Source organism: Palaemon carinicauda, unplaced genomic scaffold, assembly GCF_036898095.1.
Source record: "Palaemon carinicauda isolate YSFRI2023 unplaced genomic scaffold, ASM3689809v2 scaffold128, whole genome shotgun sequence".
NCBI classification, from domain to species: Eukaryota; Metazoa; Arthropoda; class Malacostraca; order Decapoda; family Palaemonidae; genus Palaemon; species Palaemon carinicauda.
Window position 1 is genome coordinate 177,498 of NW_027168793.1, and position 27,053 is coordinate 204,550.

Here is a 27,053-nt window from a genome sequence, read left to right on the forward strand (position 1 = left end):
ACCTATTCTAACTTTAAAAAAAATCTATGCGAAACAAATGCTTGAATGAACAATGGTAGCTCCCCCCCCCCAACCCCAAATTATGAATAGTTTTAAGCATACCATATCTCCATGAAGTATCATATGCCTATTTGATGTAAAAAAAAGACTGTTACATGATGCTGTTTTGAAGCAAATGCTTCACAAATACAGGACTAGAGTCGTGTCAATAAATCAGTTGTTGGGTGCATTTTCTTAAAATTCACACTGGATAGGTGATAAAATACCTATCTTCTCCAAGTACCACACCAGTCTTGCATTGACAATCTTCTCCATAATCTTACATAAACAAGATGTCAATGCAATTGGTCGACAAATACTACTAAAAACCTATCCTTATCAGGTTGTAAAAATGTTGCAGAATTTAAAATTTTCCAATCTTCAATACTCCTATACTGGTGACCAGGAGCTGCTTCATACATGCATGATACATTGTAGAAATGATCATCCAGAGTATTGCTAACTTCAGTTGGTTCAATTTTGCTTAGCTCACAAAATTTATCCCACCTTGTCAAGTTTCCATCCTAGCAATCTCTATACAGGTGGATTATTGTTGGTGTTTATAATGATTGGTGCATGATCACTAGTATGCCAATCATCTAATGTTCTCCAATCGAAATCTATTAGACAGCTAGAGCTTGCAATTGAAAGGTAAATGCATGCCAAAGTACCTGTCTGAACATGAAAGTGTGTGGGCTCTCCTGTATTAAGGAGTCCGACATCCTCATTTTCCACAATTGAAGATAGAATATTGCCCCTTGTGCTTGCCAAAACAATGTCCCACAAAGGATGTATACCATTCAAATCTCCAAGTACAAGACAAGGTTGAGGGAACTGTTGAATCACCTCTACTAAATTATCATAAAAAATATCATCATTTGGAGGTAAGTACTGGTAGCATATTATATCAATCTGTACAACCACTGCCTGCAGAGGTGTACAAATAGACTAAGATACTTGGGAACTTCTTGACGAATGTATATGAGACCTCCACCATGGTTCCCTGCTTGTTGATCATATGGTGTTCTATAGCTAACATACTCTCGAGGACAGGGAGTATTAGCATCAATCTTGCTCTCCTGTAGACAGATAATTATGGGGGAATGCTCACGGATTAGGAGCTAAGTTCTTCATATTTGGCCCTTAAACCCTGAAAATTATATTGCAAAATGGAGGAAAAAATAAAGGTTTATTTTCTGGAAGACATCTTGGATGAAGTCTTCCCATTGGCAGTTTTTTTTTATTTAACAATATTTCCTGTAGGCTTCTAAGTGAGGGTTTTGATATGTTAGGTTTTACATTTGCCTTTCCAATATTCTTTTTACATAATTCTTGAAGGGGATTGTAGACTTGAACTTAAATTTTTTTATTAATTTAAGTCGTTTTCTTGTTGATCTGAAATATCAACCGGCAGAACATCATATCTATTTGATGTCATAATTTGGTGTTCTTAATGGAAGGGGTGAAAAACCTCTATCAAATCAGGCAAAGAAATAGCCTGAGAGAGGTTAGTATTATCCTTTGTAATGGGAGACAAAGGTTAAACAGAGGTGGGCAAAGCCTTAGGTGATATTTTTTGCCCTATCATGCAGCATGTTATCAGAAGATGGCGAATTTTTTTTGGGAAATACTGGCAGTAAAAGGTGGGTTGGATGTCTCCCGTTGCATTTTTCCTCCTGATTTCAATTGCTTTGCGTAGCTTGTTGATTTACTCAATAGCCTTTTGGCATACCCCACACTTACATGTTCGATACATGATTTATTGAGGGCAGCTTTTTCTAACTTATATTGCTGGCAGCTCCTATCACTAGATTTATGATTCAAATTGTAGTTTAAACAATTGGCCCTTACTATACATTCTCCATGGTAAACATTGGAGGATGTACTACACATTTTTTCATTCTTGCAAACTTTAGAAGAATGCCCATATCTACAGCAAATAAAACATTGCAGTGGCTTCTGCTTAAGAGTTTGAACATTAATCCTTTCATTTCCTATGTAAATGTGGAAAAGCACATAGCATCATGGAAAGTAAGGATAATCATTGATGTTCCAGGGACTGTATGCACTTTCCATACAGTTAAAGGACACATGGCCAGTATCTCTTCTTCCGTAAACTACTCCCCTATATAAGTCTCTATTGAAAACTACTCCCCTTTCATAACTGAAGTTTAGATGGGGTTTCACATCCAATTTTATGTCTTCATTCTCTGTCTTTAAATGGCATTGTATAACAGACTGAGTTTCTGATTTGGCACTTATGAGGAGACTGTTTTTTCCAAAACGAGATATATCTCGTGGTTCGATGGTACCTATTTTCTTTTGAAGAAATTTACATATCTTAAAATAATTTCCTGTATTCCCTTTTGATTGAGCAATAAGCCACTTTGGTGATTTTGGCTTTCTCTGGGAGGGTACGATCACCTCTATATCTCTATCACTCCAATCTGCAGGCTTGTATATATCTAGATCCTTAGGTACCCAATCTCAAAAAGCACCCTTGATATTCAAATTATTGATTTTAATGTTCATAATGTCACTGACTGCATTAAATGCTCCATCATGATTAACAAATGATACCCATCAATCCAATTTGTCATTTTCAAGCCTCATTCGAATTTCTTTCATACTACCATAATATTGACATGCTTCATACAGCACACAGTAATTAGTTTCTATGGGAATTTTGGTTACATGAAGAATTTGGAGTTTCCCTGTTACCCAAATTACTTAGTTTTTGAACATCGGTATAATGGTCCTTTTCAGTTTCCAGGTTGTGTACAGAGGAGTTAGTTTGTAAGCAAGTAGCAAGCCGGTTTATCCACCTCTTATCAGAGGGTGTCAGTTCTCGTATCACATGTCGCTCAACATGAAAAGAAGTTTCATCAGGGACCAGTCCATTATTAGAGAGACTGCCTCTCTTTAAGTGGGCGTACACTGGTCAGTGAGGGTAGTTCCCCTCCTACCAACGACTCCAATGTCGGGCATCACCCATTATCTGCAAATATGGGAGACTCAAAATTGGATTACTGGAGCCCGGCTCTTAACAGACTAAGTCTGCACCCAATGGGGTCTGCCAGAGGGTGATGGCATCTAAATTTAAAGCATATACAAAACCTGGTCAATGTTCAAATAGTGGTCATCAACAAAATTCGGATAGAGTAAAAAGAGATATAACGGAAATCAAGAAGAAGGCTTACAGAAGTCCAGTCTTAGTCTGCTCTCTCAGAACTGGGCCTAATGGTATGACTGAACCTGGCAGGGTGGATAATCACCCCACCATCATTGCTCAGCCCATCATATTTGAAGAATTCTGTTAGACTTGCATGAGGGCATGAGTGAAGTGAGGGGAAGAGTTATTCGATTAAATAACTCTTCCCCTCACTTCACTCATGCCCTGATGTAAGTCTAACAGAATTCTTCAAATATGAGAATCAGCGAGAACTGCCAAACCTTGCAGACAGAGGTATGCTTCGAACAGGTGTAAAACCATACATTCTTCAATGTATCCAGGCATCAACAGACTGACCAGAAAGTCATTCTAGAGTTACAGCTGTGGTGTTTGACATGGTAGCAGTTGTTCACATGGTGTTCCCTACAAAATCAAACACCTTCAGTGCATATGTCATACTACACATTATCCCATATTTCAAAACTCAAATAACAAAATGTACCCAATGCATTGATGCTTTATGGGATACTTATCCAGATAAAGATAACCTACACTCACAGACACAACTAAGTCGTGGGACGAGTGCTAGAACAAGAATTGGTGATGGAAGCACAAAAAATCCAGGAGACTGAAATGGATTCTTGAGATATGTTGAAAACCAGGATTTTTCTTTTTTGGATCTTGAGCACTAACATTCTTAAATGGATGGCAAACTTCTCCTCAGTACTTACCTTGACAAAGTGCTCTCTGGTAGATCATATGAACTAGCTGATCTGCAGCCCATGCAACAATATTAAAGCTAACACCTGGATCTTTGTTCATTTAGCACAACCAAAAAAGAGGGGCACAGTAAAACATATATTTGTACTGTTGATAGTGATATGGAATTGGCCGGCCATAATTTCATTACCATTGATCTTAGAAGAGCTTTGGATAGGTTTTGGCACTGGGAGAATATTGAGATACTGCATTTCATCTATGTTCAAGTCTTGGACAAACAACATGTTAGGCACTTGCCTTAATCCATAGCCTCACTAGTTGTAATACATCTCACTTTCTAGGACATGGAAAAAAGTCAGTTTGAGCAGCTTGGAATACACTCCAGACCTCACTAACATACTGATTGCTTCTGCAAATGATCCTACCCTCATTAACTCAAAACCTCATATGAATAGAACTGACGGCTTATGCATACTTATGTACAAAAAGAAATGCAAAACAACATATGCTCCCGGGGTATATGGGATGTCAGGCAGGGCAGTCAATCGGGACTACGGTCCACCCCAAAAGCCAAAGTAAAGTCCTTCAAAAGAAGGCAACCGTGTTACCCCATACGAATGGGAAAAAAGCATGCTAATAGAAGAAGTGGGTGTAAATGAAGTAAGACATCAATTATTTACAAATGGATGCAGGTTTATCGAGAATATCCGAGCTAACCAGGTAGAACTGTTCCAACGTGTGGAACTAGCATTATTACAAGCAAGTTTATTTCTGGAGTAAAGCAACTGTCCTTGATTTTAATGGTTGTGGATGGCAGAAAGATGACAAAGGTGAATGACAACCCTTAAGGAGTACTCTCACCGATACTTCGTCTGCCTGTCAGGTATTATTGTGCTGCAGTTGTGTCAAGTCCTATGAAGGATGGTGTAAGATAACACAGCTAGTGTGAGATACATTAACCTCTGTAAGTGTGAAGGCAGATCCAATAATAATGGGGATGAAGACGACATGGGTTTTGGTCACTGAAGTGAATGTCATTATGTTTAGTGAATTTGGACAATGAATTCAGTTTTACATGAAAATACATGTATTCATCTCCATCACCTTAAGTTATATTGTAAATATTGGTTATTATTATTATTATTAATATTGTTATTATTATTATTATTATTATTATTATTATTATTAATATTATTATTATCATCAACATTATTATTATTATTATTATTATTGTTATTATTATCATTATTATTATTATTGTCATTGTTTGTTTGCTTATGATTTTGAAGTAGTTTAGTTATTGCTAATATTATCCAAAATTCATGAATGGTTTTCAATATTCAACAGGAAATATCAAATCTGAAGATTTGTAAACAGACACACTAGTCTAATATTTTTTAATTGTAATAACATGTTAGCATTCACTATGAAATTTGTCTTATCAAGTTTGATATATTACGTATATTCCATCTTTTTCTATATAAAAGGGATTTTGACGTAGGAAAAATCTGTTTTTGGGTGAGATAGCCATGTCGTCCTGATGGAAGTTCCTTCTGTCAACTTCTACAGTAAAACGTTTCTGCGACTGATATTACAAGAGAATTACCATCAGCTATCACAGAGTTCCAACCCCCGGGAAACGACTATCCGAAGATATCGTGTATAATCAGGGACGTATCCGAAGATAACCATAGATATCTGTACCCCAAACAGACCTCACCCAGTCTAATCCACTAAGGGGAAGGATAAATAAGGAGCCGTTACACATCCTGCCACCTTCTAGTGCCCCTATACGTTCCTGCTTCTCATTCCTTCAAACGCAGCTCTCCCATCCCCGTTTGTTTGTCATATGGTTTTGAAATAGTTTAGTTCCAATTAATATTTGAAATGCATAAATATCTTACAAGATTCAATTCGATAAATTGATTCTGAAGTATTGTAAACAATATTATAAAACCCACACTAGTAAACAAATTTATATTAGTTGCAATATTTCTGCTAAGAACATTTAAAAAATTATAAAGTAATTTTGAGTTTTAATTATTTTCTAGAGATTAAAGTATAAAAATATTAATGCTATCCTACCTAATGTATAATCCATCTATTTTCATATAGAAATCTATTATATGTCTCTTTTCGTTACTCTCTTATTATATTCTGCTAAAAATTATTGATATTGTAATCCATCGAAAGGTCTAAAACTGCTGAAATTGTATGATTTTTAAAATTAATGGCCTATAATTGAAAAATACTGGAATAAATCAAGAGATGGCATTTATTGTTTCATCTCGGTGTTACGCAGTTCCCACAGGCCTCAAATGTCTTGACTCCAAGCAGAAATCAATAGTCTATATGAGAATGATATTTTCCAAATTTAGTGCTTTTGAAACAATCTGAAACAAACACCTATTTTATTCTCCAACAGCCCTGACTATACTATATCACTGCTTCGTAAGTCTTGTGCTCATTATTTTTAGTACACAAATGATAGGCTTGTCTTTGTAATTTGACACATATTGCATTCTTCCTTGGTTTTAAATTCAAATGAATAATTTTCCAATACCAAATTAATATCAGCAATAAATTAATTTTTTTATAATACGAGAAAAATAATGTTCAAAATATTTAACTATATGTACATACTGTAAAACACATCACACTTACCTACTAACTGCAATATTTCTCTAAGAGTAACACACTAACCTGAAACAAAAAATATCATCACTAAAGTATAATTCTGCAACAACATTCAAAACAAAATAACTTATCTACAGAATATCAGGAACTAGCGAATCAGTGGGCTCCAATCGTGTGGCTACATTCAAAGGAGCAATTTTATCCACATTCGGTAGCAAGTTTTCTACAACATGTTAAACCAAGGTTAGTATACTTGACTGTTTGTGAATCTGCATATTCATAAGAATAATATTCAAGTCTAATGACCTTTATCTTTATCAGATATATACAATGATTACAGAAATGGCAATATATTTAAAACATAAAATGATTACATAAATGTGGAATATATGTATCATAGCTGTAATGGCAAGCTGTTATCTTTTTTTAACCTCCCCTATGTTCATATTGCTTGCTCTCTAGAAAACCAGTTTATCAAGGTTTATTTAATAATTTAATAAAAAAAATTCCTATTTTCTTTCCTTTAAAAACAAAGGTATATGCCCCTAGTAAAGTAATGAAACAACTAGCTGTTAATGACAAGGAACACCAGCTGTTTTATGGTTTTCAGTATTCTGTCACTGCAGTGAGATTAAGAGTCATCCCCCTTCCAGATTGATGAGTATTGATATGTTTTAATTGTGTTCTTCCTTGGAATTATTAGCATTCCTGTTCAGGGAAAGAACTGTGTTTAAATAACAGTTGCGATGAGCATGATGACTAACCAGTCCTCTTGGAGGGAATATGTTTCAAGCTCCAGTGTTTATGGAACTGGAAAGCGTACATCACACAGAAGTAAGCATCTATGCCGTACACAAAACAGTTGACGTTTGATTCTCATAACAGCCACGGAAGGAAATGAATTGCCAGTTCAAGGGGAAGAAAATATTTTGAGATCATACGACATACCAATAATCATTTACCAGCCAATTTGTTAAGTGAGGAGCCTTATAAGCTCATTTTATCACTTCCTTTGTTATTTTTGGAATGTCAAGGAGTCTTTGCTTATATGCTGTAAGTCTTACTTGCCTGTCCAGTTGCTTACATTAGTCCGATTTCCATAGTCTCATATCTAGTGGTCATAATCACACAAAGAGTTCCTTTAGTAAGGGTTCTCAATGTTCACTACAAAGTTAAGTTTCTCTCGTAGAGTATCAAGAGATATCTTTGGTTATCTACGGATATGCCCCTGATTATACACGATATCTTCGGATAGTTGTTCCAGGGGTTAGAACCCCATGATAACCAACGGCAATTCTCTTGTAATATCACTCGCAGAAATATTATACAGTAGGAGGCTGCCGAAGGGCCCTTCCATCAGGACGACATGGCTATCTCACCCAAAAATAGATTTTTCCAACGTCAAAATCCGTTTTATTACCTTAGATCCTTAAGATAGTATACCCGTGCAGTCCCACATTCCTAGTCTCTGTTTAAGACACTAGATAGTGAAACAGACGACTGAGTAGGTAGTCTGGATCTTTATGTCCCACCTCTTGCTAGAGTAAGCGCTTTTAAGCAACGACGTATTTTGGCAAATGCCGTTTTATACATTTTCTTGAATTTTATTGTTGTTGGTGATGTACCAGTTAAAGGTGGTCGATTGCATCATAATTCTGTAAACAGTATGTTTTTGTTCCCTTGCAAGCTTGGCCACTAGCGCATCAAAGGTTTACATTAGTTTGGTGAATACTAACACTCGTGCCTTCATTACTGTGAGAGATAGCAGTTAGGTGACAACTGAAAGGCAAGGGGAACGCAACTAAACTTAATTAAATAATCATCAAGTTTATATACAAGGACTTGTGAGCAAGATGGTCACAAAACTTCAAACATAATAAAACACAAGCTAGCATGCTTAAACAGATTGGTCTATCAACAGTGCAGAGAAGAGCGAGTGATAAGATAAAAAAGCAAAAGCGTTACAGTGTATGAGTGTATAGGAATATGTGCGGTACATGGCTTCTCTTCAAAATTACATACATGTGAAATAAGGTGCTCTGCTCTAAAGAGGTGTACTGTAGGCTGGTCATCTGGCAGGAGATATGCAGGGTTTAGGCGATCAATGGAGACCCAGTCTTCTTTGCCACAAATGTTCATTAAGAGTGCTTTCAGTGTACGATGGATCACAAGGAAAGGGCCTGTGTAATGGGGCATTAGCGGTGGCTTGCTAGTGTCGTTACGTAAAAAAACGTGTGCTGCTGAGTACAGATCTGTCCGTCTGTGTTACTTCGCTGGGGGCTTGTAAGTCTTTTGGCAAGGAGTGAATATTCCCACAATGTGACGTAGGAGCTGAAAATTATCGGAGGAGATTGTAAGTGGAAAAAATTTAGTAGGGACGACAACGGGTTGTCATTAACTATTACAGCTGCCGAGACATCTAGAGCTTCTTTAGGAGTGGTTCTTAATCACAGGAGGACCCAGGGAAGCTGAGTAAACCAGTTGGAGTCATTGCAGCAGGACATTAATGCTGCTTTGAGGGTTCCATGAAATTTTCTAACGTTCAAATTTTGTAATTTATATCCCTGGAAATACCAACAACATACAAAACCTTCATATCTCATTTTTTACCGCCAAAATTATTAGCCTCTCAGAGTCCTGGGAAAGATGGGACTATAGGTTACCGTGTTATAAGGCATGAATAAAGGAGTGATCATTTTCAGTGACTAGGCTGTCATCAGAATTTTCCTTGGACAAATTGGCAGAGATTGTCAACAGAAAGCAGCTCGTCAGGGGATCCAAGGGAAGGGGAAACTGTAGCAGTTATTAATTTTTGTGAGGAGGGAATAATTTAAAATGAACAAAACAAAAAACATGACTAAGGAAAAGGAAATCTTTAGTGTCTGACACCTTAAAGGAAATTTTATTAACCTTTCGAGGAATTGATTCCTCTCCCAATGACACCCAATTAGAGCAGACTCCCAATTGTGCACTCCTTACACTAACCAGAAGGGATGGTACCACTATGATTAGTGGCTTATGTGTAAGCCAAACCATCTTTATGGGACTGAGAGAACTGTAAAAATTGCACCTGTCCTACTTTAATCATAGAAGCAGGCAAAGCAGTCAGAATGTTGAGTACTACCACTAAAAATTAGCTGGAATCCATGGGCCAGCTCCTTTGAAGAGGTAGCAGAGAACTTCATTATGAGAATATTGATATTTCTGAGGTCCAAATACTATTGGGTAATTGACAAAAACATTAAAGCTCCTGTAATTGGTTTTAAAAATAATCAAAACCTCAGCAATGGTATCCTTTTCCAATGATCTAGACAGAGAAAAGCAGAAGGGAGGCCGGACAGCATTGTGGGAGACAGATGATAAAATACCAAAGAGGTTGAAGCAATACCCAGAAAGAGAGAAAGCATCCGAGAGATTCTGAGTCAAGGTAATGAAAGAAACACCAATTCCCCAGTTTGAGAGCCCTCTTGCCTGCCACAAAGCATCAACATGGAACATAATGTTCTATGCTGAAGCCAAGCAACTACGTCGAGACATTATCTCATTAAGGGGGACTGTAATGTTCATATACAGTATTTCTGGGTCGACCTGTGTACGCCGGTGAAAAAGTCCTTCTTGTCACTTTTCTGATATAAATAACTTCCAAATATACCAGAGAAAGTTAAAGTATGGAATGCAGAGGTTACTACCCTCGCGCGAGCACCCCTAAGGGCGTCGTGTATAAAGAAAGGGCGTGTGAAAGCCACTATTCACAGGTCGTCTTCCATTTAGAGTACAGTGAACCCTCGTTTATCGCAGTAGATAGGTTCCAGACGCGGCCGCGATAGGTGAAAATCCGCGAAGTAGTAACACCATATTTACCTATTTATTTAACATGTATATTCAGACTTTTAAAACCTTCCCTTGTACGTAGTACTGTTAACAAACTACCCTTTAATGTACAGAACACTTAATGCATGTAATACAGTACCCTAAACTAAAACAGGCACAAATATTAAAGGCGTTTCCTAAACACGCCAAAAAGCACGATAAAAAATGGCAACCAATGTTTTGTTTACGTTTATCTCTGATCCTAATGAAGAAACAGACGCATTTACACATCTGTTTATAGGTTAGTTTTTGCATCAATTATATTGATTATTCAGTACAGTATGTTGATTTGGTTATTACTAATGTTTTACTTAATTTTTCTTAGGACTTCCAAATGAAATTTTTTTCTTTATGACGCCGCCTGAAACGACGGCGTCATAAAGTACGCTCAGTAAACAAACTAAGGAATTTAACCCGCATGATGAAAGTGATAAATAATGATATTACAGTAAAAGCTTTTATAAAATATGTTATTACAAATATTATTTACCGTATCTATATAAAATCATACATACGTAGCAAAGCAGGAAAACAATCTACGAGAGAGAGAGAGAGAGAGAGAGAGAGAGAGAGAGAGAGAGAGAGAGAGAGAGAGAGAGAGAGAGAGAGTTGTTTTTACATACGTAAATGTAAATTTTAAACAAAACAAAAATAGCCCCATTTCATATAAAATAGATTACAAATATTTTACTTTATCATATTACAGTAGTCTGTATAATACTGTAAAGTTCAGTACAGTATGTTGTTGTTAAAGTCGTGGTGATGAAATTCTCACGAAACAAAAACACGCCATTTGATTACAACAGCTGATTCATTCTCTCTCTCTCTCTCTCTCTCTCTCTCTCTCTCTCTCTCTCTCTCTCTCTCTCTCTCTCTCTCTCTCTTCGTGTTATACAATACTTACATTTAGATGAAGAAACTAAAATTAGTTTTCTTAGTGTCAATTAAATACGAAACGAAATAATTAGGCCGAGTCTACATCCATTTCAATCATAGCTAAAAATAGGGCATCCGATTTCATCAGCAAACCACTATTTTTTGGGAAATATCATTTTATTCTAGAAAATTGCCACTCTTTAAATAGTTAATTGCACATTAAGAAAGCTTGTACTTTTGTTTTTAAATTTCGGGTGTGTTTTAAAAATCGAGTATTGTTGACTTTTTTTTTTTTTACTTTTGGCTGTGATTAGATCAGCTGTCATCTAGCTGCCGCTCTTGAGTGTGTACGAATACACTAACAAAGTATCATTTATACCATTTCTTAACTTATTCAAACCGTCTACAGTATACAGTTGATATTACATAAGCACCAATGTGTTATAACCTATCAAATTTTTTTGTTTATTACATTTAAACCCCCCTCTATCTCTCTCTCTCTCTCTCTCTCTCTCTCTCTCTCTCTCTCTCTCTCTCTCTCTCTCTCTCTCTCTCTCTCTGTGGGCTACTTTTCACTACCTCCCATTCCTTACCTCTCTCTATCTCTCTAACAAATGATATCTTTGTTGCTCCTCAAAGTTTCATTTATATTGAAAATCAATCATGATTCAATTTTCCTTACTTTCTCCAATCTCGCACCATCGGTCACATCGCGGTATTTTCGATATTTCCGGAAAATCCGCAATATATGTATAGACATGGGTTATGAAAAAAATCCGCGAAGTGGTGAATCCGCGATGGTCGAACCGCGAAGTAGCGAGGGTTCACTGTATTCCTTCGTCAATATACATGAGGGGTGAGCCGCAACAGCGGTCTCAACCGCACCAACCTGAGCCACCCCATCGACGCTCGACACCAGCGCCATCTGACATCCTTCTGATTTGGACTTGCCCGCAAAGACGAGTTTTTTTCTTGCCCAGTGTTTTTTCGAAGTGTTTGTCGTTAATTCAACATGACTGACGTTGCTACTTCACCTTTACCAATGTTAAGTTCCATAGTTTGTTTTGACAGCTTATTGCAGTACCGGGCATTTGTTCTGTTTCCAGTATGGTGGTTTTTTTGGAAGCGATTGGTCTGCCGCGGTATCGGCAGCCATTTTGGGTTGTGTTCGCTTCGGTAAATTTTCAAGTTATTATTGCCCATCTGGTACTCTGTCATCTAGGTTATATCATTTACGTTTTATGACCAATTTAGTATCATTATTTATTATTAGTTTTTACTATGGTATTTATTTGCTAGCAAGTCCAATTTGGACCTACGAAGAATAGCGATTTAGTCTTTGTTAGTGTTGTACTCGCCTCAGGATGCGCGATTTAGACTAAATCTTTGTTTATTGTTACGTTGTCGTTATTCTTCTTTCATGGTTATTACAATTACTAAGAAAAAAGCAATAAATTTTTTATTTTTCTTATCATATTATTGTGTGATGTTGGTTTTTTATTATGTAACCCTGAGAGCGAGAGCATAGAGTGCTCGTTTCCAGTTCTACAGATACGAGTTACGCCTTCTCTCGTTTTCTTTATTAGCTCGAGTAAGAGGGGTGGATTTCCCGTTTTCCGTTTATTTACGATCACGAGTTATTCATGCCTTCTCTTATTATCCGAGTTGATGATATTACGTTTAATGTTATACACGTTTTATTGATGTAGTTACTGTTAATATAGCTAGCACTATTAAGAGGTTACGTTAGTGTATGAGTCATTAATTGGGGTCGTTTTATGCCGACACCCTTAGCTCCGCCTTGAGTTATACTCCGCTATAATGGATACTCATTAGGTGAGAACTAGTCAGATATTTGGAGTGCAACGGTGAAATCCGGCACTCAGACTCCGGCTGAGGCCTTTTGCACACGAACCTTTGTCATGTTTGATCACAATTACACTATTACGGCCCCTTTTTTCATCGAATCTCCGGCTTCACTGGAGATAACACAGACATTCAGGATTGAGGTTAATGTTATCGTACCGATGACGGTCACGATATCACGATGACGGACCTTTGTCCACGGGTCTCCGGTACAAACAGAGATCAAGCAGATGTTCAGAACTGGAGTTAACAATGTGATACCGATGAAGATTATATTTTCATGTTACGTGGTTACTGATTATTAATATAATTTCTTAATATATTAAGGTGTTAGCTTTTTGATCAATCAGACGATAAGAAACCAGGGTATGAACCCCTTTTTCATGAATAATCACAATATCGTTATTACGGTCCTTTTCATCGAATCTCCGGCTTAACCGGATATCGTACAGGCATTCAGCATTGAGGTTAATATTAGATTTCCTCTGATGTTCACGTTTTCACTGTGACGGACCTTTCTTACCGGATCTCTGGTGGAAACAGAGATCACTCAGACCACGGGTGGCCAATCTTTGGTTTTAGCTGTAAAGGAAAGGATTTAACATGAATACAAAGTGAACTGTACTTACTTTACTGACACTTTGAATTTGCGTTGGTAATATTCACTAGCTATTCTTGAAAGTCCTAATGAAAATATATGAACATAATTAGCAATTTTAAAGAAAAGTCATTCAATTTACTATCTTGGGGTATAGTGCGTCACTTGTAATCATGAAATGCGCCACTGTTGGCGCATGCGCCATAGGTTGGCCACCCCTGACTCAGACGTTCAGAACCGGGGTTAACTTTATTTTACCGATGAGGTTATAGTTACATGTTATGTGGTTACTGGATATTAGTATTCTATTGATTCATCTCTTCACTGACCAGAGTCTCAAGGAACAGTAGATAGCCTCTCATGGCATGGTTGGTTTCGACCTGGCTTTTCATTAGAAGGGGCTAGCGTTCGGTTCCAAGTACTGAGTGGAAATTTATTGCTATTTGAACACGATTTTGTATGGATATTTATCCATATTTATACATAGTTAGAATTAAATATATGCATAAATATAGGCAAAATTAATTTATTTCTATTTTTGAACATGATGTTGTATGGATATTTATCCACATTTATGCATAGTTAGAATTAAATATATGCATAAATATAGGCATAATTAATTTATTTCTATTTTGAACACGAAATACATAGATAGAATTAAATATATGCATAAATATAGGCATTTTATTAGCTATACGGCTGATCCCAGCCTGTGAATATGATCACTAACCAAAGTTTCAAGGAACATCCAGACTTATGTCCCCTTTCTTTTACAGAAGGTCCGCCTACATGTTATGGTTCCCGGAGTCATGCACGCTCTGCTACGAGCTGTCCTCGCTACTCCGGACCCATGATGTAAGTTGGTTCTAATATGTTTCCTTTTGGTATCCTTTGGCGATGATTTAATTTGATCCGGATTAATGTATGCATTGCTTATTGAGGAGAACGGTCTTCTCCTTCATCACTAATCCCCTCACTTCTTTCAGGCTGATGATGATTCTCTCCGGCCTGCAAGAGAGGCTCTCCGCCCTTGGGTATCAAGGTTTGGAAGGAATGCTCCATCTAGAGGTCCCTATCTCCTCGGAGTGTCCTCTCTAAGGTTGGACGTCGACCCCATGGACGGGCAGGAAGGTGGAGATGAGTTTTGAGCCTTCAGCTTTGCAATTACCTGCGACACCGACCTAGGACCCTCAAAGGATCCTGATGTTCATGTTACCTTGCATAAATCTGTGACTGCTAAAAGCAACACATTCTAGGGAAAGCCAAGGGGCTATGACGGAGCTCAAAGATATGGTGGTGAGTCGGATCCGTTCAGGAACTCGGATGACTCCCCCTACAGCCCCAGGCATATCGAAGTAACCTCCTTCGATAAAAACAACACATAGATATTTGCCTGACATGTTCCATATATAGATGGTACCATAACTCTGGATGACATAGACGTCCGCCCTCTGGGGGACCTAGAATTTACTCTCAGGTACTAGAATTCCCATTCAACGGATTCGTTCGATTGAAAGAGCATGCCTTGGTTAGGTTAGACAAGGTACCGAAGGTAACGGTATTATTTCCTAAAGGGCAGGCCCGATCTGTCTGGACCAGGATGTTGTCGGTCTGGGGGGTTACGTTAATTCCAAGCTCACCCCACACAGATGCTCTCATTGTTGCCTTGCCTATTAAGGATAAATGGACAGGTCTTACTATTCAAACTGACAAAGAAGGTTCGGCCATACCGGCTCTTAAAGAGCCGGACCCCACCTCGGGGAGACCCTAGCCTCGATTTATCCCACTGAGACTTTGTTTCGGATATTCAGGAAGAACCAATCTCTGCCCTTCCAATTCGACCTACACGTTTGGTGGTCTGATCGGGTTAGTTGTGGGAAATACGTTCTGTCTGAGGCCTCTATCAGACAGGAATCGAGCAGGCTGATAGTTCCTCCTGATGAGGTAAAACCCTCTTCCCTCAGGAGGAGGTGAACAAGGTTCTACAAAATGATACGAGAGCAACCCAAAATTCCAAGAAAGATGGGGCCTCACTGCCAGAAAGAAGGTCGAAGACCAAAAGCAAGCTTTCTTCAAGAAGAAGCAGAGAGTTGCTCTCTACAAAACGAACCGGGGTCACTGCCATCAATAGTCAGTTACCCACTCGACATCACAGTCTTCCTCTGATTCGTCGACTATGCATCCGGATCCCCCTAGGTTCACTCCCTCACAACGAGGTAGTCCCAGTAGGGGAGAGACTTTACCTCTTTCAAGACCATTGGACCTTCGGTCCGTGGGCTCATAGCATAATCCCTAAAGGTTTGAAGTGGAAATGGCCACAAGGTCCTCCTCCTCCACCAGTGACCCTCTCCCAGAAATCCACTCCCATCCTGAAAGAGTACACCACAGAGTTACTCAAGAAGAAAGCAATCAAACGGGACCGATCACTGAAGTTCCAAGGCCGCCTGTTCACAATTCCGGAGAAAGGCTTGTCGGCATTGAGAGTGGACCGGGACTTGTCAAAGCTAAACTCTTACATTCTCTGCGACAAGTTCCGGATGTTGTCCATCTCTCAGGTACGGACCTTACTTCCCTGTGGGGGCGTCACCACCTCTGTCGATCTTACCGACGACTATTATCATGTGCCTATAGCTTGAAACTTCTCTCCTTATCTGGGTTTCCGCCTAGGCAGGAAAGCCTTTGCGCTCAAGACATGTCCTTCGGCCTCAACATTGATCCCAGGATATTCACGGAACTGGGAGACAGTGCTAGAACAACTCAGGAATCAAGAGATACAGATCATTGCTTATCTGGATGGTTGGCTCATTTGGGCCCGGTCGGCCATAGAAGGCAACAGAGCTACAAAGGAAGTACTTCGATTTCTCGACAACCTGTGATTTCGGGTCAATCTCCAAAAGTTTCGCCTGCAACCATCAGGCCACTTAGATTGGTTAGACATTCAGTGCGACCTTTCGAAGCACACATTGTCTCTCCCTTCCAAAAAGGTAAGAGGAATAGCTTCCAAGATCGAGAATTTTCTCAAACACAAACAGGTACCCAAAAGAACCTTAGAAAGTATCATCGGTCTTCCCCAATTCACTCCAATAACGGGTCTCCTATTAAAATCCAAACTCAAAGGCATCAGTCGAGTTTGGAGAAAGAAAGCTACAGTACCTTTAAGAGACTAGGTCTCGAAGATCCCCTCTGTCTTGAAAATGAGACTACGCCCATGGTCCGAACCGAAGAACCTCTCCAATCGGTTCCCCTACAATTCCCACCTCCACAAGTGACATCCATGCAGCCGCGCCTCTAAGTGGATGGGGGGATTACTCTGAACATCAGATGTTTCAGGGCTCTTGGTCACCAGCCATGAAACAGTCCCATACCAATGTTCTCGAAGCCATGGCAGTGTTCTTGACCCTGAGGAGACTCTCTCCTCCGAGGTCGAGCCACATCAGAGTACTGTAGTGTCAGACAGAACAGACGTAGTACACGGCGTCAACAGGGGAGGATCCAAGTCACCCAACCTGAATCGGATCCTGGTCACTATCTTCGCCTGGCCAACAGAAAAGAACTGGTTCCTGTCAGTAACTCACCTAGCAGGAGTCCAGAATGTGAGAGTGGACTCACTAGCCAGGACGAAACCACTGGAGTCGGAATGGTCTCTAGACATAATTTCATTCCGGTGGATACTCAGGAACCATTAGAAGAAGGTTTATCTATTTCCCCCAGTGAATCTTCTAATGAGACTTTTACACAAACTACGCCCCTTCCGGGGGGCAGTGGCTTTAGTACCACCTCACTGGCCAAGAACAGTGGTTTCCTCTCCTCCTCGAGTTGAAACTCCGTCCCTTCCGGATTCCGTTCCCCAAACTGACTCAAGTAATCCAAAACTCACTGTGTCAGATTACTCAAGGATAGCCAAAACTCTAACTTTGTGGACTACAGGAAGTTTGCAGATCGTAGAGACGCGAACATTGAACCGGGAAACGATCTCTTCACCGATTCAGACAAAAGGGACTCGGCAATTCGCCAATATGATTCGGCCATTAACAACTAGCAGATTCCCTAAGGGTTCAGACCATGCTCGTATGTCTCCGAATATAGCCATCTCTTTCTTGAGGTTCCTATTTGGCAAAGGTCTAACAGTTAGCACTTTAACCAACATCAAGTCAGCTTGGAAGATTTACCTATTTCCACCAGTGAATCTTCTAATGAAAGTATTGCACAAACTACGCAATAATAATGATATCCGTCCACAAAAGGTCTCATGGTTTCTAAACGATGTTTTGAAATTGGCATCAGAAACCAATAACGAATCCTGCTCGTACATTTCGCTACTTAGAAAGACCCTATTTCTTACAGCCATGGCCTCAGGTGCCAGAATTTCAGAATTAGCAGCTCTCTCCCGTAATCCTGAGAACCTAGATTTCCTCCCGTCAGGAGAAGTACTGCTCTCCCCGGATAGAAGTTTCCTAGCTAAAAATGAAGACCCTCAAAACAGATGGTCTCCTTGGAAGATTATCCCTCTTCCACAAGATGCTTCTCTATGTCCAGTAGTGACTCTTAGGGCTTTTTTAGCTAGATCTACCACACGTTCCTCCGGTCCCTTGTTCATCAGGGAACAAGGGGGTACTATCTCCATTCAAGGTATTAGACAGCAAATACTTTACTTCATCAAACAGGCTAACCCGGAATCCTTTCCTCATGCACACGATATTCGGGGAGTAGCCACCTCAATTAACTACTTTCAAAACATGAATTTTAATGATCTTAAAAAGTATACAGGTTGGAAATCTCCTATGATCTTTAAATGCCACTATCTAAAGAACATACAAGCCCTAAAATTTTCTACCATTGCAGCTGGGAGTATCATCTCCCCAGATTAGTCTCCCTGTTCCTTCTAATTTCATTTTTCGTCCAACTCTCTTTCTTCTCCCTTCTACCTGCCACTCTCACCACGATGCCTCTCACCTCGGTGGAACGGATTCAGCTCCCCTAGTATCATGCTTTGATATGTCAATTATGAACGATGTTCACTCTTATGTTGTATTGTTTATTAATGTATATAATCTTTACTCCTAAGATATTTATTCATTACTCCTAGATATTTAACAACTTTATTCTTAAGAAATCTTTGGTTTTTCTATGTCGAGATTGTACTCAACCATTTCCAATATTATTTCAGTAAACCTTTTACACGCATTAAGATGTTTTCATTTACCTCTTTAATTGATACTCATGGGCTTGGAAGGCATTCTCTTGTAAATTTTCACCGGCGAACACAGGTCGACCCAGAAAAGGGATTTTGACGAAGGAAAAATCTATTTCTGGGGAGAGACCTGTGTCGCCCGGTGAAACCCTTCCCTGTTTCTCCCTTCCCTTTCCTGTCCAAGCCAATTTTGAAATCCATACAGAAGGATGTCAGATGGCGCTGGTGTCGGGCGTCGGTGGGGTGGCTCAGGTTGATGCGGCTGTTGCGGCTCACCCCTCGTGTATATTGACGAAGGAATACTCTAAATGGAAGACGACCTGTGAATAGTGGTTTTCACACGCCCTTTCTTTATACACGACGCCCTTAGGGGTGCTCGCGCGAGGGTAGTAACCTCTGCATTCCATACTTTAACTTTCTCTGGTATATTTGGAAGTTATTTATATCAGAAAAGTGACAAGAAGGACTTTTTCACTGGGCGACACAGGTCTCTCCCAAGAAATAGATTTTTCCTTCGTCAAAATCCCTTTATTATACTTCAAAAGGTTTTTAGAATTACTAAAATCATAAATATATTTTAACATCCTGTTTTCTACAAAATTTACTATCAACAAAGGACTATGGCTTTAATACCTACAGATAAGGATGGTTCACTGTATATCATTGATTTCAATTCTTTATCATTATTAGCTACATTACCACCCTCATGTCCAAACTTTTTTTCACAAATGCAATAAACATTATAATTAAACACCCGTAAGTCCCCAGATTTATAATTGCTCTTTAGTCCTTCACCAGAGAGAGAGAGAGAGAGAGAGAGAGAGAGAGAGAGAGAGAGAGAGAGAGAGAGAGAGAGAGAGAGAGAGAGAGAGAAAATCTTAGTCTTGTAAGAAATGGATTACAGTATTTAGTTATTACTTGGTTTCTTAATTACAACCCTTTTCCAGACATTGTTTATGTACCCAAATTGGAAAGCCATCTATAAGTTCCACTGGTCTTTCGTATGTAAATGAAAATTATGTAAGCAAATATTAGAAATATCTAACACTTATAAAATTAATATTTCCAGCAAATATGGAAAAGGAGAATTTCTGGTTATAGATAATGGAGAAACAGAAATCACATTACCACCACTTCCCAAAGGACGAAGGAGTTGGGATACACATATGATGGCTTCTTATAATGCAGGTGAGATCAGGTTTCTTGGAGTTGGAATATGTATATAAAAGCTTTTCATTATAAAGCAGGTGAAGATGGATTTAAGAGTTGGGATACATATACTATATAATGGCTTCTTATAATGTAGCTGAGGATGAATTTCTTGGAGTTGGCTTCTTGTAATGAAATGAGGATGGATTTCTTAAAATTCCAAAGCCAAAAATTGCAACGGCTTAGTAAATATAACACAGATTTTCCCTTTTTTGTCTAGGTAAGGTTTACCTCCATCCAACAAAATTAAAATGTATGTAGGTAGGTGAACGTCATGTAAAGTCATCAACACTACTAAAATTATATTCTATTATATTTACTTTAGAAGTAAACTATGTCTCAACACCATTACTAAGCCTTACCTATCAATACTAACCAGTGGCATTTGCACGGGATGTTAAAGATAAGAAACTATTTGCTTTCCTCTTTAAATACACTCAGACCCCTTATTTCCTTACGTAACTTGGAAATAAAAGAAGTCATAATGATATTATTTTCCACAGTTATATAACACAAAATACAAGAGAGTATTCGGTTATATCAGCATATACAAGACAGTGCTGAAGGAGAAAACCCAAGACTATTATTATACTAAGGGCTTAGAAATTTATTTATTTAAATCTCTTCCATCCTTTTTTAAATAGCTGTGAAAGCTATCCTGTAAACATTCCTGAAATTACTATTGCTTTTGTTTTTTTTTTTCACCCTTGTATTTGTGTCTTATTATATAGTTTGTTCAAATAGCTCTCTTTGGAGGTGAGTTCGTTTCAGGAGACTGATACTTTTAAACAAGTGAACTTTCAAACCCTTGTGTAATAATTGCCTTTGACTTTTCAGTTGGGACACATTCAATTTAATATAGTTGTAAATGATCTCTTGTATTCGCTGTTTTATCTTTGTGAATCCACTAAATAACTCACCAAAAATATTAAGGAATTCACTGGCTTTCTTTGAATTAATTCTTAACATATTCATCAATTTCTTAAATGCAAGTGTATAACCTTTTTCATTTTTCTTGCCATTTATATTTTACTTAGAAAGTAATTTTCACACTTGTATTTTGCATATATTTTTATTAAAGTTATCAGTGTGGACACATGTAAGGGGATCATAACTATGAAACTGCATTAAAATACAGTTAAACCTCGGTTTATGAGCATAAAATTTCAAATCAGTTTACGAGCATTATATCGGTCGGAGAGCAAAAATTTCCCTCCCTATGTCCATTTTTTGTACTAGTACTAACGAGATTAGCACATGCACACATATGCCATTCGCACAGTGCACATAGGCTTTTAAATCACATTTTGTTTTTGTATTACAAAATGAGGATAAACAACAAAGGTGACAACACATTCCCTTGGAGTACTCCATTGCTCAATGGGAATTTATTTGATAAGACTCCACTAATATTAAGTTTGCACTTGCTATGCTCATGAGCAGCCCCTACTTGATCAGAGCCTACCTCTTACACTCTCCCACAAGTACTAGTAAAAGTACCTCTCACGAGCATCTTTGGAACCGGTTTTTTTTTGGGGGTACAGTTGTGACAGCATGTTTTTTGTTGAGTTGTCATCACATTTGTTCATCATAAATGCATTTGGTGCTGTGTTGTAAAGTTGTCAAGGTGAGTAGCGAATTTATCTAATACCAACAATGTGATGTTGCATATCCATGACATTTTAAAGAAAAGAACAAACAGTCGACTCTATATAGGCTCCCTGTAAAAAAAGTGTAAAACAAAGACAACCAAGTATCCAGCAAGCGTAAATCACGTGATGCAGCTAGTGATAATGAATTCTGTTTAATTGAAAGAACTCAGCATAAAGTTTTCATGGAAGGAGATTCTTTCTCCAAAGATTAAAACCCCTCTTCCTTGTCCTCCTCCTCTCGTCTCCCTCATGTCAGCCATGACTTCTCAAGGGTAAAGTGCGAGTTAATTTGTCAATATTGCTACTTTCTATAGGGATTTATTAATTTGTATTCATTTATGATGTTAGGGCTTATAATTTGTTCCTTAAAAATAACATTACACACCTTTAAAAATGAGTGTATATGCGTATTTATGGAGGTGTGGAACACAACTTGTGAACTTCCATTATTTCTTATGAGAAGTCTTGTCTTAGTTTAAGAGTAATTTGGGTTGGGAGGTCACTCCCAAACTGGATTAAACTTATAAAATGAAGTACTGCTGTACTGGAAGTCTCATTTGGTAATCTATCATATGGTTAAATTCAATAGGGAACTTCAACAACCACTTTAATTGGTTGTGTTGAAGTACCATAGAGATAAACTTCCTGGTTCCAGGGTTTTTTTTTTCCTTTACTTGAGAGTAGAAACAGTCATTCATATAGTGTGATCAAGGCAGATACTTGTAAATTTAAAATCACCTGTTATACTGTGCTGCTGTACTTTGAAATCAGTATTTATCCCCACTAGCTGGATGTAATAGGAATTCTATACTGTACTGTATTCTAATTCTTGACCATATAGAAAGCCACTAAGACTCAGACTAAAGATTAAGAGTATTATATGTGAAAAGCCCACTCCCAATGCACTTAAACGAGCAACAGCATATTCATGCAATGATATAACAAAAATTCAGATTATTTACTTTATGAATTTTATCATCTAATAATGAAAAAGAATAAAATAAGTCTTTGTTTTATCTCAACTTGGCATTAACATAGGAAAACCTGTGCCCCAATATCTGTTTCTTTATCAATTTGTTTTGTTAATGTTAAACATTGGATTGTGCATGCATTTTTGTAATACAATATTAACATTAATGGTTGATCTTTAAGAAAAAAAGAAATAATTACTCTGAATGACTTAACATAATTTTCTGCTTCAAATAAATATTGTCTTTATAATTTTTCAGCAATAATTTTAATTCGCACACACTGTGTTTCAGAATGCAAAAGCTGTCCCCTTCCACAATTCATGTATGGAAAGAAGCCAGGAAAAGAACACATACCACCAACATATGCGACGATAAACATATGTGCACCTAGGAAGACGGGAAAAAAACTTTCATCTGACGGAAACATCAACTACCAAGAATCCCTAAGTGATGCGGGAATAGAAGATAATATAGACATTACACAGAATACTTCAGAAAGCAGTATTTCACATTACACCTTAGTCCCCGGAGTTCTTGACGTTCAAGAAGATGAAACAAAAGATTATCCTCCACTTGCATATAATCAAAATTATACTGCCATGAATAACATTAGTGTTATTATCGAAGAAAATAGTCAAACAAAGCTAGAACATTTTTCAAATGCCACTGGAAGCCAAGGTCAGGGGCACAATATAAGTACAATAGATAACACTGATATATTTGAAAGTATTCCAGAGGTAAATTACCAAGAGATAAACAACACATTTCCGGAGAGAGAAATTACAGCCTTGAAAACAAGCCCATTATCAAGCGAATCTGGAAGAGGTAATGGTACTGCCCTTAACACAAATGTTCAATCTGAAAGTGAAGATCCAAGAGATCTTGAAGGAGTGTCATCATCATCAAAGAAACTTAATAATACGTTTGGATTTCACAGGAAAGCAAAGCAACAAAATAAATTTAGTGAACAATCCCAACAATTTAGTGTAACATACTGGCTGTTTTATCCTTACAATAAAGGCAAAAAAATTTGTACAACTACATTATTTTTTCTGGGAAGAATTTTACAGCCTACATTAGGTGGTGAATGTTATGGAGAAGAAATCTATATGGGCAATCACGTTGGAGACTGGGAGCATATTACCATTAAATTTGAGGTAAGGTGTTTACACATTTCTTGAAATACTTCCTTATACAAAATCAAATTCCTCCATATTATCAAGCATTAAAAAAGTTAGCTCCATCTTTTGAATCACTTTTTTTTACTGCCATGTGCCTTATCTTTAGAACATTGCATTATGAACATTCACGCAACATATCTTGCACAACTTATTTTACAAATCCATTTCGAATTAAGCATAACTGTATTTTCTCTCGCTAGAGAGTTATGGGGTCCTTTGACTGGCCAGACAGTACCTTGGATCCTTCTCTCTGGTTACGGTTCACTTTCCCTTTGCCTACACATACACCGAATAGTCTGGCATATATTTTTACAGATTCTCTTCTGTCCTCATACACCTGACAACACTGAGATACCAAACAATTCTTCACTAAGGGGTTAACTTCTGCACTGTAATTGTTCAGTGGCTACTTTCCTCTTGGTAAGGGTAGAAGAGACTCTTTAGCTATGGTAAGCAGTTCTTCTAGGAGAAGGACACTCCAAAATCAAATCATTGTTCTCTTGTCTTGGGTAGTGCCATAGCCTCTGTACCATGGTCTTCCACTATCTTGGGTTAGAGTTCTCTTGCTTGAGGGCACACTTGGGCACACTGTTCTATCTAATTTCTCTTCCTCTTGTTTTGTTAAAGTTTTTATAGTTTATACAGGAGACATTTATTTTATGTTATTCTAAAATGTTTATTTTTTCCTTTTTTCCTTTCCTCACAGGCCCATTTTCCCTGTTGGGGTCCCTGGGCTTATAGCATTCTGCTTTTCCAACTAGGGTTGTAGCTTAGCAGTTAATAATAATAATAGGATTGAGTGAATCTTGACACTAACAACATCATTGGGTGATTATCATCATCATTATCATTATTATTATAATAATAATGATAATAATAATCACCCAATGATGCTGTTAGTGTCAAGATTCAAACCAGAAAATTGCCATTTTGCATGCAAGCACCTCTGCTCTATGTAATCTTTAATCTTGAAATAATCAAGAGTTACACAGAATAAGTACAATACGTTCACAAATGCCTTCACACAATACATGCTACCCTGTATGTCTTCATTGCATTTTCATACAAATCATCATATACTGATTTCTAAAACTTAGGATTTATTGCCCTTAAACAACTGGAAGTGAACTATTAAGACTTGACAGGAATTTCCTCAATTTCAAGGCCTCATACTGACTGTGTTAATATACAACTGCTGACTGTCTAAATAGAATGATAAACACCATCAGTAAGGTAGCAACCACCATCTCTTAAAACTTCCTTTTCACTTTTTCACTTCAATGAAGTTAGTAAACAATCTCATTTTATGCATTTCTTTTTAAATTGAAGTTTCTGTTTAACCTTTCTTTTACACCTTTTTAGCATCTCTTGGCGATTTTTTGAATAATTTTTCATCAACTACATTTTCATGAAATTATGCAATTTTGTGGATGGTAGTGTTTTTGCATTCTGGTTTAGACATATCTCCATAATGATTGGGGACTTCCTTAGAAACTTGTGTGATATTCATGTCTGAAGAGATGAAATCTAAAACTATTTTATCTAAAAAAACCTGCTTTTTCCTCTAATACTACTGAATGTTATGGGCAATCCTCGGTTGTCAAATTTTCTTGATCTACATAATGCTCAATGTAAATAATGCATGACTGTAAACTTAAAGATCGTAAGGCAATTTGGAATTATTCTAATGTATTATTTATTTTAGTCTTTTACATGAAGAATGACAGAGTCCTCTGATGTTGATCAAACCTCAGTTCTGAGGTCCACCTCCTTTCTTGGTGTACAAATTTTGAATGGCACATGGTATGTGCATTTAAATTCTATTTTTATGTGAGTTGCCATTTTAGACATCCAAATTCTATAACAAAAGACTAATTTGACTTTACTATTTGCAATACAGTATTATACTCACAATACTCCCTGATTTGCAACTACCATGTCATTATCCTTCCTTTCCCTACTATATCTCAACCTGAAATTGAAGAGACTCATAGTCTTTATGCCTAGGCCTGGTATATACAGGCCATTTTCAACCGCACAATTAGATACGAGAGGTCAATTGAGCAATGTTACCTTATGGAATAGTTTGCATGTAACCACAGCGTATTGCGGAGGTTCCCAATACACACACACACACACACACATATATATATATATATATATATATATATATATATATATATATATATATATATACATATATATATGTATATATATAAATATATATATATATATATATATATATATATATATATATATATATATATATATATATATATATATATATAAATATATATATATATATATATATATATATATATATATATATATATATATATATATATATATATATATATATATATATACACATATATATATGTATATATATAAATATATATATATATATATATATATATATATATATATGTATATATATATATATATATATATATATATATATATATATATATATGTGTGTGTGTGTGTGTGTGTGTGAGTGTGCATGTATGAAAGTGACGTAGCACTTAGCCATTAGTGATTCATCCACACAAAGAAGAAACCTGCTTCTAAAGGTACAATGAGTCTAGTTTTCATGGCTTTAATAATACATATGAGGGTTAATTATGCATGTGGACACTGGAATTGGCCGCTAAAACCTATATAACTCAGATGGGTATTGCCAGCCACATAATGACTGGCCAGACAAATTTCTTGCTGCTGTATGCTCACTTAAAGTGTAGCTTACTCTCAGTGTACATCAGCCAAGCATTGTTCTCTCTATACACAATGGGGCATAAGAAGGTTAGTATCACTGGTAAGGCAAAAAGAAAAATTATGAGACATACAATAGAAATTAGGAAAGAGATCATTGCAAAGTTAGCACGTGGTGTGCAAGTGTCACATTTTAGGCAGTGGGGTTACCCCAAATCTCCGATTTCCAAGATAATTACTGAAAAATAAAATGTCAATAAAGGAGTTACATGAGTTTCAAAACAAAGAACTAAATCAATTCAGAAAATGGACAAATTGCCATCAATCTGGATCAACCAAAGGCAGTTAGTAGGTTATAG

General features: G+C 37.3%; 2 protein-coding genes across 2 annotated transcripts in view; one reads left to right on the forward strand and one right to left on the reverse strand.

The window, feature by feature from the left end:
- LOC137635464 (actin-related protein 8-like) overlaps nucleotides 1-27,053 on the reverse strand; it is a 140,353-nt gene that overhangs the window by 70,932 nt on the left and 42,368 nt on the right. The gene's annotated exons all lie outside the window — the stretch shown is intronic.
- LOC137635463 (uncharacterized) overlaps nucleotides 1-27,053 on the forward strand; it is a 62,214-nt gene that overhangs the window by 22,302 nt on the left and 12,859 nt on the right. Inside the window, exons 2-4 of the mRNA XM_068367925.1 lie at nucleotides 6,706-6,811; nucleotides 20,039-20,157; nucleotides 23,093-23,958. Coding sequence (XP_068224026.1) covers nucleotides 6,706-6,811; nucleotides 20,039-20,157; nucleotides 23,093-23,958 — 1,091 coding nt within the window. The remainder of the gene's footprint in view (nucleotides 1-6,705; nucleotides 6,812-20,038; nucleotides 20,158-23,092; nucleotides 23,959-27,053) is intronic.